Source organism: Schistocerca cancellata, chromosome 5 (assembly GCF_023864275.1).
Source record: "Schistocerca cancellata isolate TAMUIC-IGC-003103 chromosome 5, iqSchCanc2.1, whole genome shotgun sequence".
Taxonomy (NCBI): domain Eukaryota; kingdom Metazoa; phylum Arthropoda; class Insecta; order Orthoptera; family Acrididae; genus Schistocerca; species Schistocerca cancellata.
Genome location: NC_064630.1, coordinates 532,872,264 through 532,886,023, shown reverse-complemented (window position 1 = coordinate 532,886,023; position 13,760 = coordinate 532,872,264). Strand labels below are relative to the sequence as shown.

The window sequence follows — 13,760 nt, the reverse complement described above, 5'->3', positions numbered from 1 at the left end:
TGCTGATAAAGCTGCCTCAAGCGAGATCGCGGCATTTCCGTGTCCTTCATGGTGATCACTGAACATCTCATGCTGTTCACATCCCTAATAGGACCTATACCCTATAGGCCTGGAAAAAAACTAAACACGAACATCACTAATCCAGTTTTGTGGCCATTCTACCAACCACAGAGAACTGAAACTGTAATAATTTACATACCGTCGACGGTGTGTACGTGTGAAAACTTATACTGACATTCGTCGACATCATCTCGGTGCTTCATTTGTTTTGTCAGGCAGCATAGGTCGGCAATAGTAGCGTCGGGAAGTGCTAACGGCCGGCCGCGGTGGCCGTGCGGTTCTGGCGCTGCAGTCCGGAACCGCGAGGCTGCTACGGTCGCAGGTTCGAATCCTGCCTCGGGCATGGGTGTGTGTGATGTCCTTAGGTTAGTTAGGTTTAAGTAGTTCTAAGTTCTAGGGGACTTATGACCTAAGATGTTGAGTCCCATAGTGCTCAGAGCCATTTGAACCATTGAAGTGCTAACGCAGCTCAGTTAATCTGAAATAGCAGTTTCAAGTTTATTCATAGTCTCACTTTGCTATGAAATTGACCAGTTTCGTGGACAAGTACAATTAAGAAATGGGACGGCTATAATTCTTAAACGTTTCCAGTAATCTATGAAAGTTGATGTGTCTCATTTCTGAAAACTGCAAAGAGAGTAGAAGGAAACTTACTTTGCGAGTCAGATAAAAATCGGTTGTCACAACCTCAGAACTATGGCCGAAAATGAGGTTTCTCTAACGCTACCAACGATTAACAGCCTTACAAACTCCCAAATTATTGGTAAAGAAATAAGCACTCATGGTGCTGAAAAAGGAATTGAGTATTTTCAAAGCGAACAAAGTAACAGGCCAAGTGAGGTTCCTAATAGATTTCACATTTAATACGGCACGAAATTAGTCCCATTGTGAGCTCATTTTTGTCAAGAATTTCTCGCGAAGCGAACAGTACCGCTTGACGGTAAACTACCACAAGTCTCTCTCCTGTGGACAAGAACGGCAAAAGAACGGACGTACAGAAATGAAGACGTTTGTCTGTAACATAAGCAAAGACCAGACTATAAGCTTGAACAAAGCGACATTCCTGAAAGATAAAAACTGTCTGCACCACGCTCAGATTGTTCGATGGTGATAATATCGTCTGCACAAAAGTAAGTTCGATAGTTCAGCGTAGAGAAATGTACAACGCGTTTGACGTATATATATTTGTGTGCATAAATTAAAGATACTTTATGTAACAAAGAGAAAGAATTTGACAGTATCTGATTATCAGTGGTTAACTTTTTTTAATTATCTAACGTTAATACCATGAAACGACATAAAATGTGATGAATATGTGGCATATGCGTCGAACGCAAGACGTCTATCGTATTCAGAAGCTCGCTGCTAATATCTGTCGTATCTGTGTAGCCTACATGGAAGCGTAATTTAAGTGGTTAATTTAGATAAGAAGAAATTTCGTTCTCGCAGCAATTTAGAGAATCGGTTTCGAGGTGGCCTGTACAACAGTTCTGGTGCGTCCATTACATGTCTACAAGCGCTATGAGAATAAGAGAGATTACGCAGCACTCAGAGACATATAGATGGTCATTTTTTTCTTGACTCCAAACACAAAACGAATAGAATAAAAAGACACTGGTATTAATAGTATGTACCCTTCACAAAGCACTTTACAGTTCGATGCATGAAATATGTTGAAGAACCACTATGTAATACAACTTCAGGTTTTATTTTCATAGTCACAGTGTTTCACGTACTTTCCTCTGATCTTTGGGAATAATTTATGTAGGTAAGGAATATAAAGTTGCTGGATGGAAACTACAATGTCAGAAAAAAAATCGCAACTCCAAAAATGAATTAATTTAGAATAATGAAATTTCGGGAATACATTTGTCGGGATAACATTGCAAATGTCAGGTGCTGGTACATTAATAACCGGTGTAACCGCCAGAATGTTGAGAGAAGGCATGCAAACGTGCATGCATTGTGCTGTACAGATGCGGATATCAGTTGTGAGTTGGAGTTGCACTTGGTCGGTCAATACAGGGATGTTTAGTGTGGGTTATGGATGACGCTGGACTTGTCTTCCTATGATTTCCAATATGTGCTCGACTGGAGACAGATTTGGTGATCGAGCTGCCCAAGGCAGCATGTTGACGCTCTGTAGAGAATGTTGGGCTACAACGCCGGTATGTATGCGAGCGTTGCCCTATTGGAAAACAACTTTGGAATGCTGTTCGTGAATGACGGCGTAATAGGCCGAATCACCAGACTGACATACAAATCTGTAGTCAGGGTGCGTGGGATTGCGATGAGTGCGCTGCTGAGGTCATATGAAATCGCACTCCAGGCCATAACTCCTGGTGTACGTCCAATGTGTCTTGCACGCAGACATGTTGATTGCAGGCCCTCAACTGGCCCCCTTCTCACCTACACGCGGCCATCACTGGCACCGTGGCAGAACCAGTTTTTCTCTGAAAACACGACAGACCTCCACCCTGCCCTCCAACAAGCTCTCGTTTAACACCACTCTCGCAAACGGCGGTGGTTTGGGATCAGTGCAATGCACGCTACAGGGCGCCTGGTTCGGAACTGTCTTTGAAATAACCGATTTGTAACAGTTCGTTGTACAACTGTGGTGCCAACTACTGGTCAAGCTTCTGCTGCAGATGCAGTAAGTTGCGCCAGAGCCATACGCCGAACACGATGGTCTTCCCTCTCGGTAGTGCCCGTGGCCGTCCAGAGCTCAGTCTTCTGGTGACCGTACATTTTCGTGACCATCGCTGCCAGCAACAATGTATAATGGCTACATCTCTGCCAAGTCTTTCTGCAGTATCGCTGAAGAAACATCCAACTTCTCGTAGCCCTGTTGCACGACCTCGTTCAAACTCAGAGAGGTGTTGATAATGGTGTCATTGTCGCCTTCAAGGCATTCTTGAATAACATCAACCCACCACGTCCAGTCTCAAAGGTAACTAACGCTGAAGACCGTTACAGCTTGTATTTATAGCAAAACTGACTAGCGCCACTCTTATGCGATTGGTGCGAAATTTGATTAGGTTCAGATGTAAAAACATGCCTGCCAAGTTTCGTTTGTGTCGCACTACTCCGTCCTGGTGTTGCACTTTTTCCCGTCAGTTTCTACTGAATATACCGATGATCCCAAATATCATGACTCTTGGCCAGCGCGAGACGCAATGCCGCCTGGTGGTGTTGTGGGCATGTGACGTGATATGGGAAGAACATAAGCAGAGCAGAGACGATTGCGGAATCATTCTAGCGGCGATAGGAAACGCAAAATTCGGAAATCCACTGACATAAGCGGTTTTTACAAAGGGTTGATTTTTATGACCCGTCACCTGGAAACAAGTATCTCCGTAACGGTCGCGCTGGTCGGCAGGTCACGTGGTGCTTGATCAAGTGGTGTAAGGACGGTGAAACCAGGAGTGGGCCTCATCACAGAATGTGGATGTCAGAGGTTTGCACGCTCTGCAAAACAGGATAAGCGGCGATGTGTGGCATGTCTGAAGGAAGGTTACAGTACAGTTGCAGGTGTGAGTGTTACGGAGCACACCTCTCACTGCAGACTGTAGAATATGGACTCCGCAGCAGACGACTCCTGTATGTTCCCAGCGACAGCGTCAATTACGATTCCAGTGGGATTATTGAGGCAGGAGAAGAGGAGGAGGAGGAGGAGGAGGATGAGGAGGAGTAGAAAGCAGTAAAAGTAAAGTCGTTGTTTTAAATTTCGTATTTAAGAAATCGTGCACGCAGAAGAATCGTACATCGTACAAACAACTGTTGTTTGATCATAGCACGAACTAGAGTATAGACAACATAGTAATAAGCATCCCTGGTGTAGAGAAACACCTGAAAGAGTTGAAAGCAAATACGTCGCCAGATCCTTCCTGACAGAATCCAAATTGGGTTCTACAAAGAGTACTCTACAGCGTTGGCCCCTTACTTAGCTTGCATTTATCGCGAATCTCTCGCCCTCTGCAAAGTCCCAAGCGATTGCAAAAAAGCGCAGGTGGCTTCTGCGTATGAGAAGGGTAAAAGAATGGATCCGCTTAATCACGGAGCAATATTTTTAACATCGATTTGCTGCAGAATCCTTCATCACATTCTCAGTTCGCATACAAGAAATTTCCTCGAGAGGGAAAAACTTCTGGCCGGCCGCGGTGGTCTAGCGGTTCTAGGCGCTCAGTCCGGAACCGCACGACTGCTACGGTCGCAGGTTCGAATCCTGCCTCGGGCATGGATGTGTGTGATGTCCTTAGGTTAATTAGGTTTAAGTAGATCTAAGTTCTAGGGGACTGATGACCACAGTTGTTAAGTCCCATAGTGCTCAGAGCCATTTGAACCATTTTGAACCATTTGAAAAGCTTCTGTTCACAAATCAGCACGGTTTTAGAAAGCACCGCTCATGCGGAACTCAGCTTGCCCTTTTGTGACATCATATTCTGCGAAAATCGGATGAAGGGCAATAGGCGAATGCCATATTTCTAGATTTCCATAAAGCAAATAACACGGTCCTGCACTGCTGACTGTTAACGAAGGTACATGTATACGGAATAGTTTTCCAGATACGTGAGAGGCACGAAGACTTCTTCAGTGACAGAAATTAGTGTGTTGTCCTCGATGGCGAGTGTTCTTCAAAGACAGGTGTTTCGTCAGGAATCCCTCAGGGAAGTATGATAGGACCGCTGTTATTTTCTATATACATAAATGACCTGGCGGACACCCCCGGTAGCTGAGGGGACCGGCACGGTAGCTCAGCGTATTCGGTCAGAGGGTTAGCTGCCCTCTGTAATAAAAAAAAAACTGAGTTAATGGATCAACGACGAACTGAAACGTTTGTCTTGCGACGTCCGCCCCGAGCAGATGAAACGAACGAAAACGAACACAATGAAAAGGGGGGAGTGGTCAGCGTGACAGAATGTCAATCCTAAGGTCCCGGGTTCGATTCCCGGCTGGGTCGGAGATTTTCTCAGCGCAGGGACTGGGTGTTGTGTTGTCCTAATAACCATTATTTCATCCCCATCGACGCGCAAGTCGCCGAAGTGGCGTCAAATCGAAATACTTGCGCCCGACGAACGGTCTACCCGACGGGAGGCCCTAGTCACATGACATTTACATTTTATTTTACCTGGCGGACAGGGTAAACAGCAGTCTGCAGCTGTTTGCTGATAATGCTTTTGCATGTGGGAAGGTTTCGTCGCCGCGCGGGATTAGCCGAGCGGTCAGAGGCGCTGCAGTCATGGACTGTGCGGTTGGTCCCGGCGGAGGTTGGAGTCCTCCCTCGGGCATGGGTGTGTGTGTTTGTCCTTAGGATAATTTAGGTTAAGTAGTGTGTAAGCTTAGGGACTGATGATCTTAGCAGTTAAGTCCCATAAGATTTCACACACCTTTTTCAGGTTTCGTCGTTGAGCGAGTGCAGAAGGGTACAAGATGGCTTAGACAAAATTTGTAGTTGATCTGTTGGATGGCAGTTAGCTCTAAACGTAGAGAAACGTAAGCAAATGCAAATGAGTAAGAAAAACAAACCCATAATATTTGAGTACTGCATTAGTAGTATGCTGCGTGACACAGTCACTTCGATTAAATATCTAGGAGTAACGTTGCAGAGCAATACGAAATGGAATGAGCATGTACGGACTGCAATAGGAAAGTCAAATGGTCGACTTCGGTTTATTGGGAAAATTATAGGAAAGTGTGCTTCATCAGTAACGGAGACTGTATGTAGCACACTGTTCCGACCCATTGTTGAGTACTGTTCGAGTGTTTGGGATCCGAACCAGGTCGGATTACAGGAAGATATTGAAGCACTTCAGAGGCGGGCTGCTAGATTTGTTACCGGCAGGTCTGAACAAGACGCAAGTATTAGGGAGATGCCTCGGGACCTCAAACGGGGATCACTGGAGGCAAGGCGACGTTCTTTTCGAGGAGCACTGAGAAAATTTAGAGAATCGACATTTGGGGCTGACTGCACAATGGTTCTACTGATGCCAACGTGCATTTCTCTAAGGACCTCGAAGATAAGAGTAGAGAGATTAGGGAACGTACAGAGGCATATAAATAGTCGTTTTTCCTTCGCTGTATTTGCGAGTAAAACAGGAAGATAAATGATAAGTAGTGGAACAGGGTACCCTCCGCCAGGCACCATTCGGCGGCTTGTGGAATATGTATGTAGATGTAGAAGGTGTATCAACGAAAATATTTCGCCTGTTCGAATGAAACACGTTTCTTTTTACTCCATGTCGAGGACCATGTCAGAATACGCTTCATCCAGGTGAACGGTATCTCGAAATATGCTTCGCGCAAAATTCGGAAGCTGATGTGGGAAGTATAAGGGGCAGTCAAGTAAACTATTGTTTTTTTTCAAAAGTAATCGCCAAAACTGTTAATACATTTATCCCACTGTGTGACAAGATAGCCAGTGTGTACATGGAAAAATGTTTGCGGTTACCTACGGAACCATAATTGTACTCAGCCGTGGCGTGGGGGGACCACATGTTGCCAAGGTTGTTTTGAGTGCGCTGCCGAAGTTTCGCTGGATAGCCCTTGCACATCCTCCATACAGACCCCATCTCTCCTACTCCGATTGCCATACTTTTGGACCGTGAAAAAATCATTCATGGCCCTCGATTTGCTTCGGATGAATAGGTCAATGCCTGGGTACAATTATGGTTCCGTAGGTAACCACAAACATTTTTCCATTAAGGCATTGGCCGTTTTGTCTCACAGTGGATAAATGTATTAACAGTTATGGCGATTACTTTTGAAATAATAACCAGTTTACTTACTTTTTCCATCTGTCACGTTTTCATTTGACTGTCCCCTATATTATGCTATGGGAGACATTCGTCTGGGCTTTGATGGAGCCTACAGTAGTAATCGAAATACCACGACAACTGTGGATTACGCGAACATTACTGCAGCACACCTACATCTCTTCACGCTTGACGCCTTACCCGACCGCAATGGCATCTTCCAGGAGGATAAATGTCCGTGTCTGAAGGCCAAAATCACGTTACAGTGGTTTTAGAAGCGTGATAGCTAACTGACGTCGATTTTAAGCCGATGTAACCCATTTGAAACGCTATAGGGTGCCAGCTCCGGGCCAACAAACCACCCGCCCTTAATTTCGGGGAGCTATGTGCCTGTGAGCAGAGATATAGCGGAACATACCTTCGTAAACTTAACAAGAGCTTGTCGAATCAGTGCCATGCACAATTACTGTTGGATTGCTTTCCAAAGGTCGACTAACACACTATCAAGAAAGCGGCAATGATGTTTTGCCACGTCATTGTGTGTAGCAAATATAAAACAGCGATATAGAGGCATATTTTTCTGGAATGAAATCTGAAGAAATTTTTGCTAATGCTTATTGTATTAGATATGCGAAACAAAATAGTGGCAGATGACAATGATTCAGCTTGAGAAAAATGCTGACCTGTTTGGTAGGTAATGCCACTTTTTCTATTTTTGCACTTACTGTGGCAGACTGGAATGCTCACCTGTTGTACGTGGAGAAGGGACTGTTGTTGCTGCCGTACCAAGGATCGTTGAGTGAGTCGCCAGCGTTGCCCTCGTAACCATCCACCTCCAGCTTGTAGTACTCGGCCTCCGAGTATATCTTGAAGTGTGAATACTGCGCGTACCTGTGAGCATTTTACATTTAGTTTTGTCAATGATACTCGAAGAGAAAGAAACAACACATAATGACATGAAGGATTCGATGAATTTTTTTATGTATATATTTAATCCTTACAGATTATTTAAAAGAAAAGCAAAGTCACACATTAGGAAGTCGATGAGTGGAGTTTGCTAGTGATATGAAGTACAAAAATGTATGTATTAATGTATGTAAGCTTGTATTGTATTCTCCTCATAAACCACTGAAACTACTGAACTAAGGTTCATTTTGATGGATTCTTCAGTCACTGTTTAGTAGGGAAGTTCCATGATTAGCAATAAGAGCACAAACTCTCGATGTTTTTGGTACTATAGAACATGGGCAGTTTGTATTTTATTTTTAAATATATATCTCTTTATGCACTACTGGCCATTAAAATTGCTACACCAAGAATAAATGCAGATGATAAATGGGGATTTATTGGACAAATATATTATACTAGAACTGACATGTGATTACATTTTCACGCAATTTGGGTTCATAGATCCTGAGAAATCAGTACCCAGAACAACCACTTCTGGCCGTAATAACGGCCTTGATACGCCTGGGCATTGAGTCAAACAGAGCTTGGATGGCGTGTACAGGTACATCTGCTCAAGCAGGTTCAACACGATACCCCAGTTCATCAAGAGTAGTGACTGGCATATTGCGACGAGCCAGTTGCTCGGCCACCATTGACCAGACGTTTTCAATTGGTGAGAGATCTGGAGAATGTACTGGCCAGGGCAGCAGTCGAACATTTTCTGTATCCAGAAAGACCCGTACAGGACCTGCAACATGCGGTCGTGCATTATCCTGCTGAAATGAAGGGTTTCGCAGGGATCGAATGAAGAGTAGAGCCACGGGTCGTAACACATCTGCAATGTAACGTCCACTGTTTCTAAGTGCCGTCAATGCGAACAAGAGGTGACCGAGACGTGTAAACAATGGCACTCCATACCATCACGCCCGGTGATACGCCAGTATGGCGATGACGAATACACGCTTCCAATGTGCGTTCACCGCGATGTCGCCAAACTCGGATGCGACCATCATGATACTGTAAACAGAACCTGGATTCATCCGAATAAATGACGTTTTGCCATTCGTGCACCCAGGTTCGTCGTTGAGTACACCATCGCAGGCGCTCCTGTCTGTGAAGCAGCGTCAAGGGTAGCCGCAGCCATGGTCTCCGAACTGATAGTCTATGCTGCTCCAAACGCCGTCGAACTGTTCGTGCAGATGGTTTTGTCTTGCAAACGTCCCCATCTGATGACTCAGGGATCGAGACGTGGCTGCACGATCCGTTACAGCCATGCGGATAAGATGTCTGTCATCTCGACTGCTAGTGATACGAGGCCGTTGGGATCCAGCACGGCGTTCCGTACTACTCTCCTGAACCCACCGATTCCATATTCTGCTAACAGTCATTGGATCTCGACCAACGTGAGCATTAATGTCGCGATACGATAAACCGCAATCGCGATAGGTTACAATCCGACCTTTATCAAAGTCGGAAACGTGATGGTACGCATTTCTCCTCCTTACACGAGGCATCACAACAACATTTCACCAGGCAACGCCGGTCAACTGCTGTTTGAGTACGAGAAATCGACTGTAAACTCTCTTCACGTCAGCACGTTGTAGGTGTCGCCACCGGCGCCAACCTTGTGTGAATGCTCGGAAAAGCTCATCATTTGCATATCACAGCATCTTCTACCTGTCGGTTAAATTTCGCGTCTGTAGCACGTCATCTTCGTGGTGTAGCAATTTTAATGGCTAGTGGTGTATTATAAACCAGGATGTATGTATGTCTCCTAAACTACTGGAGCGATGTTAACGAAGCATCATGCACATAAAACTTTCTGTCTTGAAAGATGCACTGTCAGAGTAAGAACTCCCTGTCGGGGTGGGGTTGGAACAGTAGTCCTTCCTTAGTGTGAAATGAGGAAGAACTCCTCTGTCTGACCATTTGCTTCTCCACCATCTCTCTGTCCATCCAGTCTTTTCTTCTCCATCCCCCTCATCCTTCTCACACTCTCCCTGTCCATCACCTCCTCGGTCCATTTCCGCCTCCCTGCTCTTTCTGTCCATCTCATCCTGCTCCTCACTGTCTATCTCCTCATCCCTACTCTCTACCTGTCCAACTGGATTTCGTGAAAGACTGACATGTTGTGTAGTTAATATGGGAATTTGCTACAAGAAGTATATGGACGATCGGTCAGAGCTGTGCAGTGACAGTGAGGAGGAGTAGGATGAGGAGGAGGAAGAGGATATTGAGAGGGTGGGATGGAGCCGATGGAATGAGAGAGGCAGGGAAGCGGTAGATTGACAGATACAAGAGTGATGGGTAGAGGGAGGGGGAGGAGGAGGTGAATAAAGATAGGGGAAGGAAGAGATCCAGACAGAATGAGGAGGGAGGAGGAGATGGACTAATAGAAGACAGCATGGAGTAAGTCCCTATGTGATGGGTTTTTCAGATAGTATACTATCCTTATCCTTTGGTATATAAAACAAGAAGCATGCACACATGTATGTATTTATGTAAGTATGTTTGCATGTCCCACATCCAGTGTGTAGGTTGCTGTGCACAAGAGGTATATTGTGTGGGTAATATTGGAATGCCTTGTAGAGCCTACATATGTGGATGGGCACCCCTGACCAGAGAGAGGCGAGGGAGAGGATATGGACTGTGAAAGAGGAGGAATGCTGAGGTGGACAGAGAGAGCCGGGAGGTGGAGGTGGACAGAGGGGAGGATGAGATGAATAGAGAGTGTGTGGGAAAAGATGAGAAGGAAAGAGGCACAAGGAGAGGATGGATGGGATGGAGGAGGTTGCCAGAGTGCAGAGGGAGGAGGAAATGGTCAGAGAGGAGGAGATGGCCAGAGAGGAGGAGGAGGAGGAGGAGGAGGAGGAGGAGGAGGATAAAGACAGAGAGAGGAGGGTGGAATATATGGTCAGAGAGAGTGTGCAGTTGGGATGGATAAAGGGGTGGGAGGAGGAGATGGAGAGAAAGAGAGAGTGGGGATGAGAAGATGGTCAAAGAGAGGAGGATGAGATGGACAGAGATAGCAAAGGTGTGGAGATGGACACAGGAGGAGATGGATAGAAAGAGTGTGAGAAAGAATGAGAGAGAAAGAGATCCAAGGAGAGGATGATCAGAGAGAGGATGGAGAAGCAATTGGTCAGAGGGAGGAGGGAGGAGGAGATGGCCAGAAAGAGGGGGAGGGGGGAGGAGGGGAGATACAGGGAGTGAGGTGGAAGGTGTGGAGAGATAGTGGACAGGTGGAAAAAGGAGAGGGGGTGGAGGAGATGGAGAGAGAAGGGGATGAGAATATGGGCAAAGGGAAGGAGGAGGAATATATGGTCAGGGAAGGGGCAAAGGAGATGGACAAAGGGAGGGGCAGAGGAGATGGAGAGACAGACAGAGTGGGGATGAGAAAATGAGAAGGAGGAGGCATATGGAAAGTGTAGAGAGGTAGTGGACAGGTGGAAAAGTAAAAGGCCAGAGGAGATGGACAGAGAGAGGATGGAGGTAGGGGAAGGAAGATATTGTCAGATAGAGGAGATAAATTATGAGAGGGAAAGGAGGTGATGGAGAGACAAAGAGAGTGGGAAGGAACAGAGGGACAATTATGGGAGAATGAAGTGGACAGAGAGAGGGGGGAGAGCAGAAAGAAGTGGACACGGGGAGTAGGAGGAGGAAATAAGTGCAAATATATGTGTCGAATATGTATGTGAGCGAATCTGTGGGGGAAAAGCGAATATGCTACAAAAATGTATGTATTCATGTATGTAAGCTTGTATGTATTCTCCTCCTAAACCACTCAATCGATTTCAACCAAATTTGGTACACGTATTGTTTACTATGTGGGATACATATATATACTTTACTTTAGTTGTTGCTTCTTATATGGCTCATAAGCATTACTTTTCATTATGATGTGGGGAATATCTACAAAGCACGAAGTCAAATTGTCAGACACATCTTTCATGAGCTTCTATTTTTAAATTTTGAGGATTGACTTACTTGTCACTGATTCAGTTTATATATGAATACGGCAAGTGAAGTTAGTTCTATATTTAAAACTGAACAACTGACGAACACTGATGGATACAGAATCATCTGTTAAAATTCAGAACGCTAGTTGTCGTAATGTAATAATTAATAATATTTACAAACAAGAGAATGTTATTCTCATTGTGATAGGTAGTGCATAGTCTATAGTCAAGTGCAGAATAGCTGTAGCTCCAGCTTTTCGGTAAAGATGAACAATAACATGGACGCTTACACCGCAGAAACACACAGATACAGTGAGGTGGATTTTGTTATGAGTAGGACGTAAACAGAGTGTTGAGCGCTACCTCTTATTGCCTTCAAAGTCCTCAAGCTCGACTCGCAGTACGTAGTCCTCGTTGTTGGTGAGCATGTAAATGTTCTCGTTGCCAAGCCAGAGTTCCCTGGCCGGGTCGCCAAAGCCATTCTTGTAGTCAGCCCAATCACGGTTGAAACTCTCTCGCGGCTCTCCGAAGTCATCTCGCCGCTGAATCACCTGCAACATATCACAATCAACGTATCTTATTGTTCGTGACTTATGAGCAGAAATGTATATTTTGTTCTTCAGGTGGTGATAATCGTGGATGTGTAGAATAACCGACCCTTTCTAGTACATGTAGATGTATTTAATTCATCTCATTTTTTATGTGAATCAGAACGATAGTTTTAGACTCCATTCGATGCAGACACCTGCATCTGTCTACCAAATTATAAACATTTGTAAGTTTACAGCGATCTTCTGTTTCTTAGGCAATAACGTAGTCTCTCCAGCTCTGCATTTCTACTACAAACAACGACATTAGTAATCGACGGCAGATGCTATAATTTCATGTACGACTGACGGCTTCCACTGTAAATCAAGAAATTCTGTATGCCGGAAATTATGTTCGAGAAACTGAATACTTTTCCTGATAAGTGTAAGTTAATTACTGTTATCGTTGCATGATCCGTTAACGCTGTTTTTTATTTCGCATTTTATGTGCAGTCTTAATTTTTGATATCGTTCTGTTGTACCACATTACAAATATCTCAAATTTCTGCTACAGTGAATTATCTGTTGTTTCTGTCAACCTCTACAAGTGTTACACTCCAGAAACAATGCGGCATTCTTGTTGCTTTTTTCGAGGCCAATGATTGGGACCGCCAGATTCCGTCTCTTGAAAAGAGCGATTTTCTCCCTCACTATCCTACGCAGTTTATTATCTTTGTTCGGTGATAATGTTTTACCCTGACTACTAAACAATAGAAATTATTCATTTCGTCGACTGTAGCCTTACCATTTTTATCGTGTAGCTCTTTACCCTTGTTTCTACACGTACTATACCTCACAACTTTAACTTGAATACAGTTCTAAATAATACTGTAGGTTCACCTGCATTTAAGAGCATTATGAAGTCATCGATGTTGTCCCCCTGATGGGTCATCTGGGAATCTTAACGCTTTTATCGTCCCCCATCGAAAAATTTGCTCATTTGAGAACATTTCTTATGCTACTGTCATTGCCTTGTCATCCAAGAAGCTTTACATTACGTTTATATAATGCACAATCATTTGGAAATATTTTTAACGCAAACATATGCTCTTATTGTATTTTGTAATTTTGTCACGACAACTTATTTCTTGGAGATGTTATAAACTACACGTCTTCTTTCCTACAGTCATGTGGATCTCAGTTAACGAGTTATACAGAACCTGAAGGATACTATAATTCTTCTTTCTAGTAGTAAGTGTAATCTCAGAATTGACTATTGGTTAGTAGTAACATCTTTAAAATCTCACTGATAACAGAAGAGCATGTCTTCAGTTTTTTTCTTCTAGTTAATCTTGTCAAGCTGTTAGAAATGCAACAACATTCTTAGAGTTCTCATATTTTTACATTCATCCACCCTTTGTACATGAGTGGATTTTCTGGAATTGTAATGATACGTCCACTGTGTTACAGGTTTTTCGCTCTTTACATTAACTCCTATATACCTTTTTATGGTG

The 13,760-nt window shown here is 44.2% G+C and overlaps 1 protein-coding gene across 1 annotated transcript in view; it reads right to left on the bottom strand.

Annotated features, from left to right (window-relative positions):
• The window catches only part of LOC126187736 (uncharacterized), a 587,768-nt gene that overhangs the window by 8,567 nt on the left and 565,441 nt on the right, over positions 1-13,760 (bottom strand). Inside the window, exons 7-8 of the mRNA XM_049928985.1 lie at positions 12,083-12,270; positions 7,560-7,703 (exon numbers count right to left, since the gene is read on the bottom strand). Of these exons, the coding sequence (XP_049784942.1) occupies positions 7,560-7,703; positions 12,083-12,270 (332 nt within the window). The remainder of the gene's footprint in view (positions 1-7,559; positions 7,704-12,082; positions 12,271-13,760) is intronic.